The sequence below is a fragment of the Monopterus albus genome, unplaced genomic scaffold (assembly GCF_001952655.1).
Source record: "Monopterus albus unplaced genomic scaffold, M_albus_1.0 scaffold536.1, whole genome shotgun sequence".
NCBI classification, from domain to species: domain Eukaryota; kingdom Metazoa; phylum Chordata; class Actinopteri; order Synbranchiformes; family Synbranchidae; genus Monopterus; species Monopterus albus.
The window spans coordinates 45925-71041 of record NW_018128416.1 but is presented as its reverse complement, the minus strand read 5'-3'; the positions used below and the strand labels follow the sequence as shown (position 1 = coordinate 71041).

At 42.4% G+C, this 25117-nt stretch overlaps 1 protein-coding gene across 1 annotated transcript in view; it reads left to right on the top strand.

The window, feature by feature from the left end:
- Positions 1-25083, top strand: part of agla (amylo-alpha-1, 6-glucosidase, 4-alpha-glucanotransferase a) — a 41775-nt gene extending 16692 nt beyond the window's left edge. The window contains 29 exon segments of the mRNA XM_020588395.1: positions 1779-1890; positions 2308-2434; positions 2844-2946; positions 4121-4218; positions 5010-5149; positions 5399-5586; positions 6853-6976; positions 8805-8968; positions 9284-9385; positions 9971-10126; positions 10319-10469; positions 10649-10773; positions 10872-10984; positions 11405-11539; positions 16064-16194; positions 16506-16642; positions 17052-17185; positions 17289-17464; positions 17666-17768; positions 17915-18038; positions 19088-19189; positions 20804-20915; positions 21370-21505; positions 21928-22040; positions 22165-22376; positions 22533-22630; positions 22884-22971; positions 23303-23436; positions 23525-25083. Coding sequence (XP_020444051.1) covers positions 1779-1890; positions 2308-2434; positions 2844-2946; positions 4121-4218; positions 5010-5149; positions 5399-5586; positions 6853-6976; positions 8805-8968; positions 9284-9385; positions 9971-10126; positions 10319-10469; positions 10649-10773; positions 10872-10984; positions 11405-11539; positions 16064-16194; positions 16506-16642; positions 17052-17185; positions 17289-17464; positions 17666-17768; positions 17915-18038; positions 19088-19189; positions 20804-20915; positions 21370-21505; positions 21928-22040; positions 22165-22376; positions 22533-22630; positions 22884-22971; positions 23303-23436; positions 23525-23657 — 3771 coding nt within the window. The 3' untranslated portion in view covers positions 23658-25083.
- The last annotated feature ends 34 nt before the right edge of the window (positions 25084-25117 follow it).

Below are 25117 nucleotides of genomic sequence, written 5' to 3'. Positions count from 1 at the left end.
ATGCACTGGGGCGGTTTGCAGCCGAGTGTGAAGCGGCTGGGGTGGGAATCAGCACCTCCAAATCCGAGGCCATGGTTCTCAGTCGGTAAAGGGTGGCTTGTTCCCTTCAGGTTGGTGGAGAGTTCCTGCCTCAAGTGGAGGAGTTCAAGTATCTTGGGGTCTTGTTCACAAGTGAGGGAAGGATGGAACGGGAGATTGACAGGCGGATCGGTGCAGCTTCTGCAGTAATGCGGTTGATGTACCGATCCGTCGTGGTGAAGAAGGAGCTGAGCCGTAAGGCGAAGCTCTTGATTTACTGGTCAATCTACGTTCCAACTCTCACCTATGGTCATGAACTTTGGGTCATGACCGAAAGGGCAAGAGGAAGTGTCTGGAGAGAGGGAAGTCTGGGCATCTTTGCTTAGACTGCTGCCCCCGCGACCCGGCTCTGGATAAGCGGAAGAAAATGGATGGATGGATGGATGGAAAACCTACTGCTGGCATTTGGAAGGACACTGATATCACTATTAGTTTTGAAAGTTGTTCAAGAAAAACAACTTGAACGATTAGTAAATGCAAAGAAGAGATTAAACAAATGTCCCATGCAGACTGACATAACACAGGTAACACCATTTTGGCTGCATGTAACCCTACATTTTCTGGAGTGCCTTCTGCCACACTTATTATGGGACATTCATAGATACAGAGACAAAGTAGCTGACTTTTGCTGGATTGATTGAGCTGCACATATGAGACATACTGTATTTGCTCTACTACAAATGTGCTTTATTCCATTTTCTCATGCACAGCTTGTATATAATCGCAGTAGGTGATTGTAGTAGTGAGAACTTGAACCCAAACTCCCAAGGATGGGAGGATGCAGTACTCGTAATGTGCAGCTGGAACACTGATGTTCTCCCCGACTACTCTGCTCTGAATGAGATGTAGCTGCCTGCTAGCTTGGCCTGGAAACATTGGAGCAAATTTCTAAATATCTGGATAGACTGACAGCAGTCAATATAAGTGGTTACTCTGTTGCCTGAAAAAATGTCAAAACTTAATAACGTTCTTACGAATGAAAATTACAACTGCTTTGAGCTTGGCTCAAAATCTCTGTCATCATGGCTTTCCCCAGCTGTGGGCTGTCACCTTGGTGGGCTCCTTCAGTCCTTGTCTCACACAGCAGGGAATACTGAGTGACAGCATTCGGTTTCCAATGAATGGGCAGCTGTCACTAACCCAGGGATTTGTCTCCATATGTGCTTGGAGTGCTCAGCAGCACAGCCATGCACTTTGGCCACAAGGAGGCTCACATACAGTCAACAACCTTTCCAACACTCACAATGGTGAAAATCTTTAAAAAATTTCCTGGATCCAGATGATCTAACACCAAAATCTAATCAATTGTTCCACGGGCTGTACCCTACCTCTCCAAAAAATTTCATTCAAATCCATTAATTTCATTTTGAGCTATGCTGTGAACAGACAAACACTGACAAAAACATTACCTCCACCCTCAGCAGAGTTAATATATGTTAATAGTAACATCACTTATAGACTCATAAAGTGTGAGCAGGTGTATGTATGTGTCTGCAGCATATCCTCAAAGTCATGGCAAATAACAGAGAAGCTGTATCAGTCCAGTTCAACTCTTTTGGTATTGACCATGTTAGAAATACTGAATGCTTTTAGTAGAACTTACTGTAAAACAGTAGGATAAAATGACTGAGTAATTGACTGTTTATTTACTTTGTGTTTGTTTCTTTCTCTCTTTCTGTATGTCAATTTGTGTTTATCAGGCCATCCGTAGTGTGCTGTCGCAGGATGTGTTTCCTCAAATCAAGCTGTGGGAGTTCTACCAGGTCAAAGTGGAGAATGCTGTGGAGCAGTTCAGAATCCTACTTCAAGATGGTGTGTACATAGATGAGTGAAGATTAGTATTAGTAGAAATCAGTGCATACATTATAATGCTTCCAGAATTGGAATCAGCTTTATTGGCCAGGTGTGTCGGACACACGAGGAATTTGATTCTGGTACTTCGGCTCTCAATGTGCATGTACATATCCCCATGCAAGGGGCAAGTAAACAGTAAACCAACAAGCTATCAGCACATCGGCAGTGCAACAGATGGATGACTGAGAAATTCTGATGACAGATAAACTTCTGTATTATTTGTCATCATTGTGTCTGCAGATATTTAATACAGTGATTAAATGGAAATCAGCTGCTTTCTAATGTTAATCTGTTCAGTGATCAGATCACTCTGGTTGCACTCATCAGTCAGAAAGTCACTAGAGGGCTAAATAATTTGCATCCATCTGTTTTTAGGCACCAAGCCAGATCATAGTAAGACTGGAGGAAAGCAGGGTCTCCGAATAATCCAGGACCCTCAATACCATCGTTATGGGAACACAGTGGACATGGACTCTGTTCTGGCGACATTTGTACCTCACAGGTCTTGACTCAAAACCCACAGGCTGTTACTGTTATTGTTTAAACCTTTTTTGTATGAAGTCACCATTTTAATGCTTGTTGGGGTTGTTTCATCATGTATAGTGAATTAAAAGTCTCTTTTTCTGAGCTGCTGAAAGGTTAATCTAACAATGCATAACACTAAAGATATCTGATAAGTTTTCTAGATATTTTCTGTTTTTAATTCAGTTCATAAAAATTGAAATTGAGGCTAGCATATGTTTGGTACAATGCCTACAGCACTTTCTTTATTATTTTAGACTGAAGATTCCTTTCTGATAAATCCATTCAGCTTTGTTTCACATTTAACTCAGTTAACTCCATCATCCTCTTCTTCTTATAAAATGTGACACTATGCCATCCGTTGTTTCACCTTACCTCTTTTTCTATAGCTTCTCCCCACAGCACATCGAGGAGTGCTGTGATTTGCTGAGACAGAAGCTAGTTGAGATGAATGAAGAACAGTACCGCATCATACAGCATCATCAGGAGCAGGTATGGTTATGTGTAATGTGGCATCTAGCGGGGTTACTGCTTCTGGCACCTATCAGTGTTCTGTTAGAGTCCAACTCGAGTCTCGAGTCCAAGTCACCAAAGAATAATCAGAGTCGAGGTCCCGTTATCCAAGTCAGACTCATCAAGGTCTACATTAAATAGAAGTGACACAGCTCTCACCTTTTTATATTCCAAACGTTCTAACAGTGTATCGCAGAGGTCACGCTGGACTTTCTCATTGTCCATCAAAATGACAGACAGGGTTATAAAAAAAATCACCTCATAATTTATTACCCATCAATTAAATTTTCATTTTTTTACTGATGACATATTTAATAGCATTTAATTTTCATTCATTTTCATTTTGTTTTTTTAAATGATTAATATGTGCAGCCACTTTTCATGTCAACACCACAAAGCAGATGACATTCTGTTTTTGGCAGTGACAGCAACTGATCCAGTACACTACTATACTAATCAGTCCAGCTGTCTGCACTGCCTGCGTGTTGGCAGGCTTATCACTCGCGCTTTATGTGGATAGCTGCAACCTAAAGTCTGTTCTTATGCTTCTGGTCTATTTTTTGTGTAAAACGTTCCACAGAATCCACCAAGACACAGAAAGCAATGACAATGACCAGAACTCCACCAAAACAGAGAAATACATCAAGCAAAAACAGTTCAACATGATCTGTTATCTGTTACATCAATCCTACTGAACATGCAGTTCTTTTTAAAGTGTGTTCAGCTTTTTATTTGCTGGGTGTTACCATGGGCAATACAGACACATGCAAGTGTAGCCAATAACTCCCTCATTGTCTATTATTTTTTTAGAGTTTTGGACTGTAGTTTTCCCTTTTCCAAAGTGTTTCTGTAGGCTCCTCTCTATGTTTTTGTGCACTAAGTACTCCCTGTGTGCAAATGAACACACCCTCTATATACCTGAACACAAGCCTCCTGCGAGGTGCATGTGAGATGTTATGTGCTGCGCAAGCTAGACACGACCTTAGTATAACTTTCACATTGTATGGAGGATTATTTCTTTCCATTTGAAAAATGCCCCAAGTATTTTCCAAAATGTTCATTTTTAATTTTCTTTTGAAATTTGGGTAAAATGGTCCTCCATAAAATTGAGGGTCATCATTTAATATCATATTCTCATTCTTTTCCCCTCCAGGCTGTCAACTGCGTAGTGGGAAACGTAGTGTACGAGCGTCTGGCTGACCACGGTCCCAAACTGGGTCCTGTTACCGAGAAGAACCCTCTGGTTATCAGGTGAAAGAAAGGAAAAAATAATGGCATAGATAGATGCAAGAAGGAAGAGAAGTGGAGGTCTGCAAAGACCAGATAAAGACACCTCATACTATTTAGGTCAGATTTACTATAAATATGAGCTGCATGTTGGGTAAAAGCATTCACAGTAGCCTTGTGTTAACAAATGGCAGGAATGTTTTGATGCAGGGTATCTCACTGCTATTGCAAAGATGGCAGAATTATTGTCACATGAGATGTGAGATTGCACAGGGATCCAAATCATGCTCACAAAACGATTTATCATGCAGCCCTAGTGTACACCAAGTCAAGTGTGTCAAGTGACATTAACAATGAGAAAAGTAATTAGTTTCAAGCCACAGTATTCAAAAACAGAGCTGTAGTGTCAGTTCAAACGTGATCCGTTTTCTTAATGCGGGCTTTGGTGAAGAAAACTACAAGTGTTAAGATGAGTTGTATCCAGATTAACTGTTTCTTTGTGGTTTCAGATTTTCATCCACACAATTACAGTATCAAGGACTTCACCAGCAGATGTCACCATTTATGACTGTTACATACTAAACCATTTTCAACACTTCATATTGATTCAGTGGTTCAGAAAGCCTCTTTTCATCCACCCCTACTCTTGTGAAATCTAAGCACCAGTTTGATTAATGCAAAAACACTAATTCCAAAAGGCAATGCTGACTAATTTCCAGATAAAAGGGGTATGAGGTTCACAGTCATTCCGAATGTGGAGGTTGACGTGGGAAGGACCATTGGTTGATCTCAGTTTTTGCTTCTGTGTATCTCAGGTATTTCACCTTCCCATATCAGGACATGACTCTGCAGCAGGAGTTGCAGCTGCTGGACCAGCCAGACAAGATGTGTCACTTCCTGGCTCACAACGGTTGGGTGATGGGTGACGATCCACTGCGCAACTTTGCTGAGCCAGGTAAAGAGAGAAAACAGCCCGGTACAAAAACAATGCAGATAGAGGAATAAACATATACAGGCATAAAAAAACAATTTAGGAAAGGGAACCTCATTTTCTATATTAAATAATGCTTAAACATATAACATCAACCAAATTACTCATTCCTTTATGAGTAGAATATGAAACAGCTTGCGTGTCTAACCTATCTGAGAATTGAATTTGTAAGTTATTGCATCAGTTTTGGATGTGTATTTTTGCTCCCTGTAGGCTCTAATGTGTACCTGCGCCGGGAGCTCATCTGCTGGGGTGACAGTGTCAAACTCCGCTATGGTAGTGGACCTGAAGACTGTCCATACCTGTGGGCCCATATGCAGAAATACACTGAAATCACAGCCAAATATTTCCATGGAGTCAGACTGGATAACTGCCACTCTACACCGTTACATGTAGCTGAGGTATTGTCATAGATTATATTATTAATATGGTGATTGGTCAGTAAAATGAAATCCCTGTACATTGTAATGCAATCCAGTACAGCACTCTTGTTATAAATACTACCTTGTTAAACTTATTAGTAATAGTTGTTGGCAGAAAGATTGTTGATTCAGCTTGGTGCTCATTTTTGAGGCTGTAGTTCCATCTGGTCTTGTTGTGTTGAAAGGCATAATTTTGCTCAATCACATACTTAAAATCCTGACTATGGGTTGCACATGTAAACATCCTATCCATCACATACCTTGATATGTTGGCTGGAGTAGATGGAAATCAGTAAACAGCGTGACAGTAACAGAACAGGGTACATCTGAAACCTTTAAGTTGGTTAAGACTGTACAGAAATGAGTGGCTGAGATGTTTCAAGGCATGCTGCCTACAGGATCAGAAACCTGGGTACAGTTACAAGCACATATACAATGAAACAAAAAAACAGGTTTATCCTCTTCCTTGTAAACGCCATGTCCAGAGTACAATCAAAACCAGGATAAGGCTCGAAAATACTAATGTGAAACACATTGCAGTAGAATGCAGTCCTGCACCACTGAATACTTGAAACATGGTTATTGTAAGGAGAAGTGTAACAATGTAAATAGTAGGAGGAGAAAATGTCATTGCAGACTGGCTTTATGTCAGCGAATGTCAAGCCAGGCTTCCTGTATGTATTAAGGTAGTATATCAGCATATAGAGGTACTGTACTGTATATAAGTGTAACCCTGTTAACATCACTCTTTATATCTTTTTTCCCTGTCTGTAACGCTGCTACATTGTCTTGTCTAGGCCATGCTAGATGCAGCCAGAGCGGTCAGACCCAATCTGTATGTGATAGCTGAACTGTTTACAGGCAGCGAACTCATTGACAATGTGTTTGTTAACCGGCTTGGAATTAGCAGCCTTATACGAGGTACATATGTCATTGCATGAACTAACTTTGTGTTTTTGTCTTTTCCTTCTCTCTTGGCTGCATTGTTCCACATCCTGCCCCCTTTTAACCCAAACCTACTCTCTCTACCTGTCTTTATTCCCATGCTCTGTTCTCGGACTGCATGGTGTGGTTACTTTGAGGCCTTTTACCATTAACCGTGTGCATCCCCTTCATATCATCTCTCCTCCTGCTCTTCCTCCCCTTTTTCCAATCTTTTGTTTTGCTTGCCTTCTACCCAACCTCTCCCTCCCTCCTTACACTGACTGCTCGGTTTCGGTGTGCTGCCCTGCTGTGGTTGACCAGTTTATGCTGGACGCGGCCAGAACAGTGCGTCCTAACCTGTATGTGGTGGCTGAACTGTTCACTGGCAGTGAGGAGCTGGATAATATCTTCGTTACCAAACTAGGGATCTCATCACTGATACGAGGTACAGTACTGGATGCTTTTGAAATGCACACACACTACAAACAGATGCATATAGAAGCTGTTCATTAACACTGATAAAATGGACATTTGGGGATATTATGGTAGGTGTTTATGTTGCTTGTGTATATTAGTTAGTGTACATAGAGTGACAAATCAACATGCAGTGTGTTAGTAAAGTGTCAATGCACCAGAAGCCTCCAGTGCAGCTTGGTTGCTCCTTGTCAGTGTGTGGAACTCGGGGAGAAATGAACAGCAGTCTTTCAAAAGATTGGTGTCTGTGAAGGCCATGTGATTTTCATATTCATAAAACCAAACAGCGAGTATATTCCAGACCAGTTGTACCTGTGAGCACAGTTCATACTGTATGTTGGTGAAGTCGAGTATCAGTGCGGTCAGACATCAAAGTGAGGAGACAGTCCAGAGGTTTTGGTGGTAAATATAAATATGTATCTCGTGCCAGGTTTCTTGAATGTATATCTCTGGTACCATCACTGAAGTGGAGAATAATAATACAGTTGGGTGCAAAGGTTTGCATCTCCTTACTTTGAAATGGCAAAAAGAGTAAAACAGAGCTTTTCTCGGCAAAATAATATTCAACGCACATTCAGCTGGTACAGCTGTTCCTTCATCAACAGAAGTGACAAAAATATTCAGGGAGTGGATAAAAAGAAAGTTATAGTAAAACAATAAAAATCACATCAGTGCTAAAGTTTGAATCTCCTTTATGAAATGTTCTCTAATACTTTGTATGTCCTCCCTAACCTCCTCCAACCTCTTTGGGTTCCCTCTGAGCAGTGTTTGAATCCTGTATCTGGTGTAATTTTAGCCCATTCTTCATGGCACACTTGTTCCATCCACAGGTTTTCAGTGACTGTGGGAATGGTGCTCCTCTCCTCATAGGCAGTATTTTTCTTGCCACACATTCCTGTGCAAATAATTAAACTTTGGTCTCATCAGACCACATAATCTTGCTCCTTAGTAAACTCCAAGCATGTTGCCTTATGTAAGTGATCAATGGCTGCCTGTGTGCTTTTCTCCCAGACAATCCAGACTTGTGCAGGTTATGCTTGACTGTGGAGATGTGGACTCTAATTCCAGTTGCCTCTAAGGACTTTGTCAGATCCCCTGCAGTGTGTTTTGGGTTCTTATGTAACCTTCGAGCAAGTTTCCTAGCACCTCTTTCAGCAACAATATCAATGAAAATCTGTGGTTTGATTTGAGTAGGGAGCCCTGCGATAGACTGATGATCTGTCCAGGGTGTATCTCGCCTCTTGCCCGCCCCTTGTTTGTTTTTGCCATTTCAAAGTAAGGGGATACAAACTTTTGCACTCAACAGTAATTTTAACTCTGGTTATAGTTTACAATACTAGCGCCAATACAATACCTGTGTTTCCACACTGATACAAAACCCGTTTTCTATTCTGACAAAAGTAGCCAAAATTCTCAAATGATAAATGTCGTCTTTGCCTCAATAAATGTTTCTAAAACTGCATCAAAAAATATTATATAAGATGCCAAAATCGGATTGCAAATCATATTGACCGTCAGCAGTCAGTACTTACTGAACAGACAGCTTTGATACTCTGTGCTATGGACACAGATCAGTTGGTATAAAAAATGTGTTGAAAGTTTAACTGGCAGCTTAAATGCATCTACTAACAGTCGGCTTGTTTCGTCTACAAGCTCTCAAAGGCAAGTGTGATAAAGCTGGTTGGAATGTGTCCGGAACTGCTCCAAGCTCAACTCACCTGCTGCAGTGGTGTGAGTTCTGATGTGATAACTGTCCTCCCCGTCTCATCAACATTTCCTTACCCCCCACCCATCCACAGAGGCCATGTCAGCTGGTGACAGCCACGAAGAGGGCCGACTGGTCTATCGTTATGGTGGTGAGCCAGTGGGAGCCTTTGTTCAGCCCAGTCTGCGTCCGCTGATGCCCTCCATTGCCCATGCCATGTTCCTCGATGTAACCCATGACAACGAGTGTCCCATACAGGTGGGTCTTCAGTCGGGTTAGGATGGTGTTGAGTAACTCATGATGCTGATAACTAGATGTTTTCATATGCATTACCTCATAATTATGAATTATATTATTTGGCCATTTGTAAAACAAAAAATGGCAGTAGATGTGTTTCCCTTAGTGTGATTATTGTGGTTTTTCCCAAGCTCGTTTAAATTCTCAATGTTTTAAATGTACAAAACTCTTAATTAATAATAGTCTTCAATCTGTTGCTCCTTTCTCTATGATCAAAAAGAAATGTGACAAGGTGTTAGAGACATAACACTTTTGTGTTGGACCCTGTCTTTGTAGCTGAGGTCAGCGCTGGACTCTCTGCCCAGCTCTGCTATTGTCTCCATGGCCTGCTGTGCTACTGGCTCCACCAGAGGATATGATGAATTAGTGCCACACCAGGTTACTCACAAACACACACACACAAGCTGTTATTTCCATCTGATGTAATTTTGGCTCAACAGTATAATTATGCTTTATTGTAGCTCTTTCAAAGATAAAATTCCCAGTATTGGATAGTTTATTGCAAATGTACAAAATCACCATTTGGTCTGTGCAAAGGTTCAGATGATTTGTCTCAGACTGTTATTTTCAGACTTGTTTGTGGTCTGTGGTCTTCTGCTGCTGAAGATTTAAAACTAGTTATTTTCTAAAGCTAAATTAATTTGAACTGAACTCCAAAAGCAGTGATTCCCCAGCACTAACTGTGGGAGAGCTGGGCCACAACGGGTTCTGTGCACTCTTCCTTTGTAGCTATTTTTATAAGTAAAATATGATAAAGTAGTACCAAAATATGGTGTATGCTATACACACAGAACTACTGTGTATGAGCTGTATATTATTTTTCCAATCAATCCCATCATTAGATATCACGTATCCTTGAGTGTTGCAGGGAGCTGGAGCCAATCCCACAAAAATACATAGAGTAGAATTAGTTGATTGCCTGAAAATCTTGACAGTGATTGGCGTGTGTGGGTGTGTCTATAGATCTCTGTGGTGAAGGAGGAGCGTTTATACCCCAAGTGGAACCCGGAGGCACTCCCCACCTCCCCTGGTGAGGTTGGATTTCAAACTGGCATCATAGCTGGGAAGCTGGCACTCAACAAGCTGCACCAGGAACTGGCTGCACAAGGATTCATACAGGTATAGAGCCACAGTGTGCTGTATGTTCACAAGTAAAAGTGGTTTCAGGCAATTCCACTTTTTGTTTATGGGTTTTAATATAAAGCAGAAGGCACTGTGATTGATTATAAAGTTTTTGTTGCATACTAATTGTGTTTCTGTACTACATTTCCTAGCTTGTCCAAGTTTATCTCTGCGCATCTCTCCTGTCAGGTGTATGTCGACCAGGTTGATGCAGATATTGTGGCAATTACTCGTCACTGTCCCAACACCCACCAGTCTGTGGTGGCAGTGTGCAGGACAGCCTTCTGGAACCCCAAAACCCACAAGTACAACGCAAACGTCCCTCCCATGTTCATACCTGGTATGACAATAACATTATCACATTTATGTTAGAAATCAAACATATTTTTTAGTAATATTATCTTTGTAGGATTCATGTTTTTTTACACTTCTACACTTGCAAGACTTAACCAGGTTTCCCAACAAGGTTGCCCCAGTGCTGAGAATATTTGTCTGTCTTCCTTTGTCTTCTCTCTCCAGGGAAGATAGAGGAAGTGGTACTGGAGGCAAGGACAGTGGAAAGGAATGCTGGGGGTTATAAGAAGGATGACAACTACATCAACGGCATGCCAGAATATACTGTGGAAATAAAAGAGCATATACCAGTAAATATCACTGCCATCGTTTTTAGGGTCATTATAATCCTGTGTATCATTGAAAAAAATAAACATATTAATCAAGTAATTAGAATATAAATATATAGTTACAGGAGAGTACAGTGGTGAAACAAGCTGGAGTGACATCTAAAGGTCGATCGGAGTTTGTGCAAGAAATCACCTTTCAGAAGTTGACACCTGGCAGCGTCATTGCCTTCAGGTAAAACATGCGCACACAGGCCAGCACCAAGCTGCAATATAAAAAAGAAGTCAGTGTAATTTGTATCATTGTTTCATCCACTGCTTATCACAAGCTAATTTATTAGCATTAGGATTAGCATACATTCTTAGTAGGGCGACTGTGGTTCAGTGGGTAGAGCGGTCGCCTCCCAACCAGAAGGTTGAAGGTTCAAATCATGGTGCCTGCAGTCCACGTGTCAAAGTGTCCTTGGGCAAGACACTGAACCCCCAAATTGCCCCTGATGGTTAGAGCCATCGGTGTGAGTTGGCGCTGCAGATGGCTGCCATCGGTTCTGTACTGGAAACAAATTCCTTGTGTGTAAAATACTTGGCCAATAAAGGTGATTATTATTAGTTCTTCATCATAACAGTTTCCTGTCACATCCTTTCCTCCTCACAGGGTTAGTTTGGACCCCAAGGCCCAGAAGTTAGTCGGGGTCCTGAGACATTTTCTGTCCCAGTTCAGCCCAAAGTACAGGAGAGGCAGCGCTCCAGATGAAAACCCACCAGAAATACTGCTGAAGCCACTGGCACAGTGAGTACACATGTACAGTATACGTTTCATTAATGCTCTGCTCTGTGAGGCGTGCCTCCCCTGGGGGGCGGCAGAGGACTTTAGGGAAGGTTCAGCATGAGGCAAAAATAAAACAGGAAAACTAACTGTAAATGTCAAACTTCAGCTCGGCTATGTGTGGGGCACAATGGATCAATGTGTAGAGCCTACAGCAACAGAGGAGACTGAGGTGAGCAGAAAATGGAGGAGGTATGACGGTGAGCCAGTGGGAGCCTTTGTTCAGCCCAGTCTGCGTCCGCTGATGCCCTCCATTGCCCATGCCATGTTCCTCGATGTAACCCATGACAACGAGTGTCCCATACAGGTGGGTCTTCAGTCGGGTTAGGATGGTGTTGAGTAACTCATGATGCTGATAACTAGATGTTTTCATATGCATTACCTCATAATTATGAATTATATTATTTGGCCATTTGTAAAACAAAAAATGGCAGTAGATGTGTTTCCCTTAGTGTGATTATTGTGGTTTTTCCCAAGCTCGTTTAAATTCTCAATGTTTTAAATGTACAAAACTCTTAATTAATAATAGTCTTCAATCTGTTGCTCCTTTCTCTATGATCAAAAAGAAATGTGACAAGGTGTTAGAGACATAACACTTTTGTGTTGGACCCTGTCTTTGTAGCTGAGGTCAGCGCTGGACTCTCTGCCCAGCTCTGCTATTGTCTCCATGGCCTGCTGTGCTACTGGCTCCACCAGAGGATATGATGAATTAGTGCCACACCAGGTTACTCACAAACACACACACACAAGCTGTTATTTCCATCTGATGTAATTTTGGCTCAACAGTATAATTATGCTTTATTGTCGCTCTTTCAAAGATAAAATTCCCAGTATTGGATAGTTTATTGCAAATGTACAAAATCACCATTTGGTCTGTGCAAAGGTTCAGATGATTTGTCTCAGACTGTTATTTTCAGACTTGTTTGTGGTCTGTGGTCTTCTGCTCGCTGAAGATTTAAAACTAGTTATTTTCTAAAGCTAAATTAATTTGAACTGAACTCCAAAAGCAGTGATTCCCCAGCACTAACTGTGGGAGAGCTGGGCCACAACGGGTTCTGTGCACTCTTCCTTTGTAGCTATTTTTATAAGTAAAATATGATAAAGTAGTACCAAAATATGGTGTATGCTATACACACAGAACTACTGTGTATGAGCTGTATATTATTTTTCCAATCAATCCCATCATTAGATATCACGTATCCTTGAGTGTTGCAGGGAGCTGGAGCCAATCCCACAAAAATACATAGAGTAGAATTAGTTGATTGCCTGAAAATCTTGACAGTGATTGGCGTGTGTGGGTGTGTCTATAGATCTCTGTGGTGAAGGAGGAGCGTTTATACCCCAAGTGGAACCCGGAGGCACTCCCCACCTCCCCTGGTGAGGTTGGATTTCAAACTGGCATCATAGCTGGGAAGCTGGCACTCAACAAGCTGCACCAGGAACTGGCTGCACAAGGATTCATACAGGTATAGAGCCACAGTGTGCTGTATGTTCACAAGTAAAAGTGGTTTCAGGCAATTCCACTTTTTGTTTATGGGTTTTAATATAAAGCAGAAGGCACTGTGATTGATTATAAAGTTTTTGTTGCATACTAATTGTGTTTCTGTACTACAGGTGTATGTCGACCAGGTTGATGCAGATATTGTGGCAATTACTCGTCACTGTCCCAACACCCACCAGTCTGTGGTGGCAGTGTGCAGGACAGCCTTCTGGAACCCCAAAACCCACAAGTACAACGCAAACGTCCCTCCCATGTTCATACCTGGTATGACAATAACATTATCACATTTATGTTAGAAATCAAACATATTTTTTAGTAATATTATCTTTGTAGGATTCATGTTTTTTTACACTTCTACACTTGCAAGACTTAACCAGGTTTCCCAACAAGGTTGCCCCAGTGCTGAGAATATTTGTCTGTCTTCCTTTGTCTTCTCTCTCCAGGGAAGATAGAGGAAGTGGTACTGGAGGCAAGGACAGTGGAAAGGAATGCTGGGGGTTATAAGAAGGATGACAACTACATCAACGGCATGCCAGAATATACTGTGGAAATAAAAGAGCATATACCAGTAAATATCACTGCCATCGTTTTTAGGGTCATTATAATCCTGTGTATCATTGAAAAAAATAAACATATTAATCAAGTAATTAGAATATAAATATATAGTTACAGGAGAGTACAGTGGTGAAACAAGCTGGAGTGACATCTAAAGGTCGATCGGAGTTTGTGCAAGAAATCACCTTTCAGAAGTTGACACCTGGCAGCGTCATTGCCTTCAGGTAAAACATGCGCACACAGGCCAGCACCAAGCTGCAATATAAAAAAGAAGTCAGTGTAATTTGTATCATTGTTTCATCCACTGCTTATCACAAGCTAATTTATTAGCATTAGGATTAGCATACATTCTTAGTAGGGCGACTGTGGTTCAGTGGGTAGAGCGGTCGCCTCCCAACCGGAAGGTTGAAGGTTCAAATCATGGTGCCTACAGTCCACGTGTCGAAGTGTCCTTGGGCAAGACACTGAACCCCCAAATTGCCCCTGATGGTTAGAGCCATCGGTGTGAGTTGGCGCTGCAGATGGCTGCCATCGGTTCTGTACTGGAAACAAATTCCTTGTGTGTAACATACTTGGCCAATAAAGGTGATTATTATTAGTTCTTCATCATAACAGTTTCCTGTCACATCCTTTCCTCCTCACAGGGTTAGTTTGGACCCCAAGGCCCAGAAGTTAGTCGGGGTCCTGAGACATTTTCTGTCCCAGTTCAGCCCAAAGTACAGGAGAGGCAGCGCTCCAGATGAAAACCCACCAGAAATACTGCTGAAGCCACTGGCACAGTGAGTACACATGTACAGTATACGTTTCATTAATGCTCTGCTCTGTGAGGCGTGCCTCCCCTGGGGGGCGGCAGAGGACTTTAGGGAAGGTTCAGCATGAGGCAAAAATAAAACAGGAAAACTAACTGTAAATGTCAAACTTCAGCTCGGCTATGTGTGGGGCACAATGGATCAATGTGTAGAGCCTACAGCAACAGAGGAGACTGAGGTGAGCAGAAAATGGAGGAGGTATGACGGTGATTAAAGTTTGGATTTTCATGGACTGGCCCTGATGTTGCTCCACTGTGTGTTATTTGCAAAGTGGTGCTCGCTAATGAAAGAACGAGGCCATGTAAACTCTGGTGTCATATTAGAATCAAGGCACGGGGGTTTGTTGATAGGAAGCTAGTGGAACTGCAGTCACAGAGGAAAGTAACTGAGACATTAGCACTGTGAATGCCAAGTCGACCGAGACATCATGTTGTGTGTACACACAGCTAAGGCAGGTATATTGAATGGGCACAATATGGAGACAGTGACATGAAAAGCAGTGCTGTGCATGGTGCGCAGTGATGATTTGGTCAACTGAGTTTGACGTGTTCATGCACTGACTTAAGTAGAACTGCACAAATAGGCCTTACCACAGGCTGTTTTAATAAGGCTAGTGTTTCACTTTGTGACGGACTGTGGAGGGTTAACTGGTAAATAATTTTAAGAGTAGCCCACAGAGATTTTTTTCTTTTTAAAGAAATCAATGTGTAATAGTCCTTGAGAGTAGAATTGCGTCAAAGTGTTTGCTTAAAAGATGTTTATATTTATTGTTGAAAGCCATTTTTAAAGCTGAGTGGGACGTACAGTAGGCTACACCAACAGTGACCTGTTTTCATGATCTCCTCTGAGAGGAGGCTCACTTTCTCCCCTGCTTTAAGAAACCCGACTCTGTTTGTTGTGTGGATATAATGGAAGTCCCCCAATTTCACACATCAGATTCTATTTACATGTCTCGGGAAGTACTACTGCACATGTGGCAAGAAGCTGCACAAAGCCTTTAGTGTTTCTAGAGGGAGCTGTGTGAAGGCTGGTAAACTGCCTCACTTGTGTCCACACTGGCCTTCGACACAAGTTTGAATATGAAAGAAATCTGAGGGTGTGAAGTTGTAAAGAAGCATGCTTACCAGATCTCTGTAGCTGCTCTGCCTGAGGTTAGCAGCTACATAATGCAGAGGCATCTCTGATTGTACTGATTTGCATTGTGGGTAATGTAAGCAGATCAGATTTAGAGGCATGACAATCTACACCGTGCATGTAGTTGCACCGACTAAACGCGTAACATGCACCTCGAGCGAGACTCGTTCTCATATCTACACTGGGTGCGTTCACTTGCACATTGTATGCGCTTGTTGTACAAACGTCTCACAGAGAACAGGAACACCTTGGAGAAGGGAAACTACATCCAAATGTCTGACAAATAGTACACGATGAGGGAATTACTGGCTACACATGAAATGTATGTATATGCACAGTGTATCCAACCTGTGTTCTCGGGTGCATGCACTGTGCATGCAGAACGTACAGTACGTCATACTGTCAGACAGTGTGGAGTAATGCCACAGTATTTCTTTTGGTTAAGCTGCACATGTGAAATGTTATCCATAAGTTGTGTGTGTTTCACAGGCTGATGTCCAAGCTGACATTAGCAGACCTGAATATCCTGCTGTTTCGCTGTGACTCAGAAGAGCGAGAAGATGGTGGAGGTTGTTACAATATCCCAGGATGGGAGAGCCTCAAATATGCTGGACTACAAGGTAGAATACCAGAACTGTAATTGCTACCAAGAATGAGCATGTGCTATAACCAGAACATTAAAATGCCCTGCGTGGTTTTGTCGTGGTCAGATAGGAAACATTAAATGCCTGTAATGATTTTAGCTTTCTGCGAACACACACACACAAGGTACCTTATAATAATGCACAAATACCAGCTGAGAAATGAAGATTTTAACATGCGGAATATAAATCACAGTATACAGTCTTGGCCTGGTTCGTTTTCACACTGAGTGATTGCAGTGTTTCTCACTTTCAGGTGTGTAAATGTACTTGTTGTTGTCTTGGTGCAGGTCTGATGTCAGTGTTAGCTGATATCCGTCCTAACAATGACTTGGGCCATCCTGTGTGTGCTAACCTGAGACAAGGAGACTGGATGATAGACTTTGTGTCTAACAGACTGACACACAAAGAGGGACCACTGGCACAGGTGAGGATTTCACAGCCTTAGGGCTGAGACACACCAAGCCGTCGGCCACCATCCATCAGGACTCATCCTCCCTGTGTGTCCTGCACAACTGGCATTGTGCGCTGTGTTCAGGGGTCACTTTTTCAGCTTGGCTGGCCTAGACTGAGGCGACGCGTCATGAAGGCGACGAGGTCAGCTCTCGTTGCTGCTAGTTCTTTCACGCTAGCTTGGTGTGTCTCTGGCCTTAAAGATCATCACCGTCACAAGAAATTTAGCCATAGTCTCGAGCAGTGCAGATAATTTAATGTTTTGCCCAGTACAGTAAGGACTGACAGTTTCTATGTGGTGCTAAATGTAAAAAATATGACTTTAAAAAGGTGACAGCATGTGTCTTTCCAGAAACAATATTCGAGTTAATGTGTGTCTGCAGGTGGGTCAGTGGTTGGCAGCCATGTTTAACTACCTGAAACACATCCCACGGTACCTCATTCCCTGTTACTTTGACGCCATCCTCGTCTCAGTTTACACCACAGCACTGGATGCGACTTACAGACTCATGTCGAGGTAGGCTCGGTGATGGGAATTGTGTTCTCCTTACATCTAATTGCATGAAATTATGGACAAGCACATTTGACGCTGCCAACTTTTTATATCTTTGCCCAAACAGTTTCGTCCAGAATGGCTCCACCTTTGTTCGTCACCTGGCGCTGGGCTCAGTTCAGATGTGTGGAGTTGGACGCTTCCCCGCCCTTCCTCCTCTCTCCATGAAATTAGAGGATGTTCCCTACCGCATCAGTCCAGTCACAGGCCTGAAGGAGCAGCGCTGTGTGTCATTGGCTGCAGGTAGCCCAGCAGCAGACACTTAATGTGGTTTGTGTGGTTAAAAATACGACTAAGTAAAAAAACTGAACTTTAAACTGAAAAATCTGGAACTGTTTTAATGAATGTTTCAATTAAATGAAGAGCTCGCTGTGATAAAGATGAAATTAAATATTTAGCGTAGAAAGATGCTGTTTTAACTGACGGAATGTGATTTTTTTTCAGGGCTTCCTCATTTCTCCTCTGGGATTTTCCGTTGCTGGGGCAGAGACACTTTTATCGCTCTCAGAGGACTGATGCTGCTCACTGGGAGACACACTGAGGCTCGGTATGTGTATTCTGATAACACCCCGAGTATTTTGGTAATTGTGACTTTCATTAAAAATCACACTTTCGGGTGGTCTTTTAAATTTTGTCCAAAGTGTTAAGTAACCAAACTCTAAAATTAACAGCTTCTTCTCATGGTCTCCATAGTAACATCATCCTGGCCTTTGCCGGGACATTGCGTCACGGTTTAATCCCCAACCTGCTGGGTGAGGGCCGCTGTGCCAGATACAACTGCCGTGATGCTGTGTGGTGGTGGCTGCAGTGCATCCAGGTGGGCAGACACACACACTATAAAATGGGTGTGAGAGGAAGAAACCTTAGACCTTAGTCCCCCTTTGCCACAGAGTTGAAATAATTACATGATGCACCAAAAAGGATGCATTCCACTAAAGTCTGCCACAGAAACCCCACCGATAGTACAGCTTCTTGCATCCCTGAGGCAGAACAAATGAACAGTATCTTCCACTGAAGCCTCCATACACTCACTGTGTCCGGTGAATGAAAGCTTGTTATCACTTGGTCAGTTTTTAGTTGTTGGTCACCAAACAAATATCACAGAGCAAACACATCCTAAATTTTTCTCTTAAGGGGTTTTTATTGCTAAATGTGTTCTCCAGTAGCATTTGCCTAATTTTGATAGTTTTTTTTAATTGTGTTCAAGTGGTAAAATGGCCACATTTAAAGAATGTGAGCTCCATAAGGGCCCTTGAGTAGACTGTCTGGTGAGGGCAGGAGCTTGCTGTACCCACAGGATGTTGTTAGGGTTGGGTTTGACATGTTAACGGACTGTTGATGAGCGACACAAAGTTGTATTCAGGGTACCTTTGTCTCTGTTATATTAGACTTATAAGGTACATTTCATATACAGTTTTTTCATGGTATAAAATTCATTCACTTTTTTCAGCAGTTGGTTTCACATACTGTACATCATGGTGTTTGTGCTTTCTGGTTTCTTCCTTGAGTAGACTGTCTGGTGAGGGCAGGAGCTTGCTGTACCCACAGGATGTTGTTAGGGTTGGGTTTGACATGTTAACGGACTGTTGATGAGCGACACAAAGTTGTATTCAGGGTACCTTTGTCTCCGTTATATTAGACTTATAAGGTACATTTCATATACAGTTTTTTCATGGTATAAAATTCATTCACTTTTTTCAGCAGTTGGTTTCACATACTGTACATCATGGTGTTTGTGCTTTCCGGTTTCTTCATTAACAAGTTTTATAGATATAATTATTAAAATAAATATAGAGTTATGTTTTTAAAGTCACATTACACTTCTCTGTATTATTGGTTCTGCATTTGCTCTGTGCTTTTGTTCAGGACTACACTGCCCAAGTTCCCCAAGGACATGAAATCCTCCGCTGCCCAGTTACACGCATGTACCCTACTGATGACTGTGAACCCTGCAAACCCGGAGAGGTGGTATGTACATGCAAGCACATCTTCACATGCACAGTGTTGTGCATGAACACACAAAAAGAGCACTGTCCGTTGAACACGCTCATTTTTCAGTGAGCTTTGATCTAGTCTGGAACGTGAGCGTCATTACCATGCAGGGTGGTGAATGAGAGCGACAGAGACTTTGTTCACTTGATATCTAATGTTGCAATTATTTTGTGAACTGAAGAAGGAAGTCGTCCAGTCAAACTTGAAGTAGTATTTTCTTTCTCTAACGTCAGTGTCAAAGTGATCACATTTCCCGTGACAGCTATGTAAGTCACACCACCTATTGAACTTTAAGCTGGAGTGGACTACAAGCCAACGGGCTCCCAGTGTTTGACTAAAACGCTCAGAGGAGACAGTGAACCACCGGTAAGCTGGTTTCAGTTCAGGGTATGCCGACTTACTTTTCTGACCTAGTGAATTTTAAAATAGCATACATGGATGATAGCATACATGCAGAATGACCAGAGTCTGACAACAAAGGAACATCAGGTGTGTCATAGAGACAATGATCCGCCTTGAATTTAGTAACATGGATGTTGTTGCACAGAAGGAGAGGAGTGAAAATCATCTGGTTTACAGTAGGACAGGCCTGACCGTGTGGCCGTGGTTATGGCTGCTGCTGTTAACATGTGGCAGGCTGCATGCTACAGCTAAGTGTTGGTAGCTGTCAGTCATGATGCCGTATATGATACCTGGCCCAGCAGCAGCTGTGGACGGGTGACTGGTGTGTTTACATGTTGTTGAGCCTGACTCGTTTCCCCATGAGAGAAAACTGGATAAGTTTACTCTGATTTGTCTGATATAACTTTGGACGTTACAGTCAAATATGTGCATGTGACTTTTACTACAAAATGGCAGAACCTGCCAGTGTCCTTCTTTTCTTTGGTATGATCTTTTAACCACTGATTTAACAGCAGTGGATGATCTTTTAACCACTGATTTAACAGCAATTGTTGAAAATTGTTTGGCGCCAAACAAACCCCTGGTTATGGAGCCCTAGTGTCATGTGGTTTAATGATCCTGGAACGACAATCCATGATCAGAATCTCCGGTGCTATAAAACACGGCACACACACCTCACACACTGAAGTAAACATACTAAGTAACTTAGTTCCTTTCCACCACTGAACTTTTGAATGTAAAAGTATACCAGTGACTGGGGGCTGGGGATGGATCCTATTAACAAATGTTTTCTCCTGCTCAGAGCAGCTTGTCTAGAAATAAAAGTGGAAGAAATGAATGTGAATTAGTTCAGTTTTTGGGGCTGTGAACTTGGTTCCGAATTAAAAACTGTGAACACGAACCTTGGTTCCGAATTAAAAACTGTGAACATGAACTACTGTAGGTCATTTTAATGTGTGAACTGAACTTTGGACTTGTTAAGTGTGACCTTGCACAACGCTGTACACACATGCAGGTTAGTGATGTGCTCTGGTCTCTGCCGTGGTGTCTTTTTTGACACTACCGCCAGCAGCTGCCAACATTTTCAGATTTCACACATAGGGCTTTTAAACACTAGTTTCATTCAGGGGTGCTCAAACGTGTATTCAGATGATCAGTATATTCTTCTTTGCTTGCGTGTGTTTGTAGGAGCAGCCTCTGTATGATGTGATCCAGGAGGCTCTGCAACGACACCTCGAGGGGATTTCCTTCAGAGAGAGAAATGCTGGGCCCAAGATAGACATGAACATGAGAGATGAAGGTAAGACAGGGTGTGTGTGTGTGAGGACCGAAACCTGTTAACACACTCGCACTCTGGGGACTCGGCCATCCTTATGGGGCTTCTGGATTTTCACTGAATTTTAGGATGGCAACATGGTTTAGGTGTTAGGTGTTGGGAAAGTAGTGGTTATGGTTAAGGTTAGGATACATCTACAGGAAATGAATGTAAGTCAATGTAAAGTCCCCACAAGAAATGAAAACACTGCGTGTGTGTGTGAGAGAGAGAGACAGACTCACTGTACATCTTCAGTACTGTGTAATAGAAAAATCCACAGAGGTCTCCCGATGTAAGAAAATAATGCTTTTACTGATACGGCAGCACGAGTGTCTTGTTTCAGAAATCTCTGTAGGTGTGAAATGTCCTCACCTACAGCTTCCCACACCGACCCTTAATAGCAGCACTAGTAGTTCTGAAATCGTTCCCTCTTCTTCAGGGTTCAGTGTGGTTGCTAAGGTGGACCCAGCAACAGGCTTTGTCACTGGAGGGAACCGCTTTAACTGCGGCACATGGATGGACAAAATGGGAGAGAGTGAGAGAGCAAGGAACAAAGGCATGCCCGCAACTCCTGGGTAATACACACACACACACACACACACATTACCTCTCGCCCTTTTTAACAGCTGTCACTAACAGTTTCCTTGCAGGTTTTAGGGAAGCCAAACAGAAGCAGTCATGTTGTCAGATTTAGATTTAATGGATTTAATTTCGTTCTGACATGAGTTGTGCATATAGGAAAACAGGTTCCTAAACGTAAGACCTTTCTGTTTTACATCATTGTCAGTGGATAACATTGAGTTTTCCATTATTTGTTGAAGCAGTCAGATTTGTCTGGGACACATTTTTCAGTGTTTTTCTGATATTTTATACATGACATTCAGCTTTCTTTACTCTTCAAATAAATGAAATAAATGAAAGCTAATTGGGTTCATCAATCATGAAAATAACAGTTGGCTGCAGCCTGATTTTGTTTTCTGTATGACTGACTGTCCAGAGATGGAGCGGCAGTGGAGATAGTTGGTCTCAGTAAGTCAGCTGTTCGCTGGGTTGTGGACCTCCATGCCAAAGGACTGTTCCCTTATGATGGAGCTAAAGTTCACAGAGATGGTACACATGCACACAAAATAACAAACTTTGAGATTACTAGCATTTTTAGAGGAAAAGTAGGTCTTCTGCATTCACTCTGATTTATAGCAGCTGTCCATAAGAAAATGTTTCCACTGTGTTCCAGGTAAAAAGCAGTTTATCTCCTACTCCCAGTGGAACCAGCAGCTCCAACAGTCATTTGAAGCAGGTTTCTGGGTGTCTGGGGACCCAGAGGACCCCAATGAGAAGCACCCTGATCTGGTGCACAAAAAGGGAGTCTATAAAGACAGCTATGGAGCCTCCAGCCCCTGGTGTGACTATCAGCTGAGACCCAACTTCACTATTGCCATGGTGGTGGTAGGTCGAAAGTTTCCATTTTGGTTTGATCTTTAATATGGTATGAATAGAAGTTAGGTTCTACTGTAAATAAGTAGTTTCCCTTATTTGACTGGATCTTTAGTCTACTCAGTGATGAGGCTGCTGAGCTGGTCGACATTATCTCTGTTTTTAAAGGCTCCAGAGCTGTTCACAGTAAAGAGAGCCTGGCAGGCTTTGGAGGTGGCTGAGAAAAAACTACTGGGACCACTGGGAATGAAAACTCTTGACCCAGAGTAATACCTCTTCATATTTATGTCTTGTTCTACTTTCCTGTTTTTATTTGATTGTGTTATCTAATAACTTCACCTGTCTGTAAATCAAATAGGTCTACAGCATGTTTCAAAATGTGCTAGCTAAATAAACTTGACAACTTCACTTGCATTCTTATGACAAGGTAGTAGTTGTAGCAGTGGAAGTAACCACATAAGAAGCCGTGTCCCTCTGCTTCTAACTGTTGTATTTATGATTGTCATTGTGTTGTCCTAGTGACATGGTGTACTGTGGGGTCTATGACAACTCACTGGACAACGACAACTACAACCTGGCTAAAGGTTTCAACTACCACCAAGGCCCGGTGAGTCGGAGCAGTCTTGGCTGCTATGGAGCCCTAGTGTCATGTGGTTTAATGATCCTGCAGGACACGTCATGAAGTCTCCTGTCCAAAGTTCACTTGCTGAGCCATTTGAGAGGTGGATTCTTCCACTCTTTGTGTGCACCTGCACAGACAGTTTCCAGGAGACAGTGACCAATGTAAATGATAATTTGGAAAGAAATCGTCAGATTGCAGATTAGATGGGGAGGGGTAGTCATGATGTCATGGCTTCTGTTTCTGCAGCTCTTTCTTCACTTTGCATTATCTAACACATAGTCAAACTGTAACTAACTGTGTGTGTGTGTGTGTGTAGGAGTGGCTGTGGCCAGTAGGCTACTTCCTGCGTGCTAAACTCTACTTTGCTAAGAAGCTGGGAGAGGAGGCCTATGCCAAAACAATGACCCTGGTCAAAAATGTTCTGTCCCGACATTACACCCACCTGGAGAGGTAGGACCTCCTCCTCCCTGCCTCGTATTGCTTTGTATATTGTTTTTGCTTTCTGTCACAAGTCTCAACCAGTCCTCTTCTGTTTCAGGTCTCCATGGAAGGGCCTGCCAGAACTGACCAATGAGAATGGCCAGTACTGCTCATTCAGCTGTGAGACCCAGGCGTGGTCACTGGCCACTGTGCTGGAGGTCCTCTATGACCTCCAGGTGACCTCAGAATAGAGCCTGTCCCCTGAAGTCGTGCTCTCTGCTGTAGCTTAGAAACTCATAGTCCTCCGGGCTGAAGAGGCAGGTCAACGAAACTAAATCCCCAGGTTCTGTCTCATTATACTAAGTCACCTGTGAACATCACTTCCTGTGATGTTCACAGTTTCCATGTATGAATTAGACATTATTTTGACTTTACTTCTGGTTCAGTTTAACAGCTCTCAGTAATGCTTTTTTTTTTTTGAGTTCATGCTTTCTCACCCAAATATTTTCCCCTGAAACCTGAAATGAACTGTTAATTTCCATAGAAGCCTTTTACTTACCCTCTTCCTCATATGCAGCAACAGAGCTGATAGAGCTCCTACTCAGAAACTGCTTTGGTCACACTGCTGGTCTGTACTAATATCGAGGGGACTTGCTCATAAAACACAACAGAACGAAACTTAAGAGCAGGCAGTTACTGCACGTTTCTTTTCCTGCTACTAAACCATTATCCCAAAACATATACATTAACAAACCACAAGCTAAACTGTTTCATAATTACATCAAGACTTGTAATAGTGATTGTTTTCTCAAGTATGAAGTTAGAATTTCTGGCCCATTGTAAGAAGATCTGTGGCTTTATTTAGCTGAAGAACCGGAAGGTAGTATACCTAAAAACATTTTGGTATGTGGCGGCTGGATTCAACCTGTGATGAAAGAGAATATGTAATACCTTTAATGAACTGAAGTGGTTTCAGCCCAGCTGTGGTACGAATCAGATATCGCTGTGTATCAAAGCACTTTGACCCCACAGCCGCCAGTTTAACAACAAACCAACCACGTCCTCTTTCAGTGGGAGCAGGTGTTATGGGAGACCAGTCCTTGTGCCCCTCTTCCAGACAAGCAGATATCCTGTAGAAATGGTCTTCCAGCTGTTTGCCATTTCACCAGTTCACTATTACTCTGGCATTCTATGCCACCAGTTTTAGGAGAGTGTCACCTGGTGTAATGAACACAGCACTGTCCTATGCTATGTCTGTAAAGTACATTACTAAGATATCCTACTGTTGCTTCAAGTAAAATTACTGGTCTAAAATCAAGGGGTTATGTTGAAGAGCAGTTGCTTGGAGATTTCTGTTGCACTTTAGTTGTTGCTCAGTGCCGGTGGAGAACCAGCATTTGTTTGTGAAGTTACTGATTTAATGTAGAGCGAGGCAGCGAGGGTTAAAGTTGGATACGAACAAACTGATCCGGTGCTAACACAAACTCAGTGAATTGAAACTGTATTGTTTTATCAAACTGTATTAAAGGATTTACTGGATAAATAATGGACACTTAAGGATGTACCCCCACCCCTGACTGTCACTTGCATACACGTCATCTATCTGTGATCTGTGCTGTTTACCCTGGTGTAACTGTTGCCATAGACAGAGCTATACTGAATAAACTTACGTGACTGGGCTCCTGAGCTTCTCGTGTGTGTGTGTGGGGGG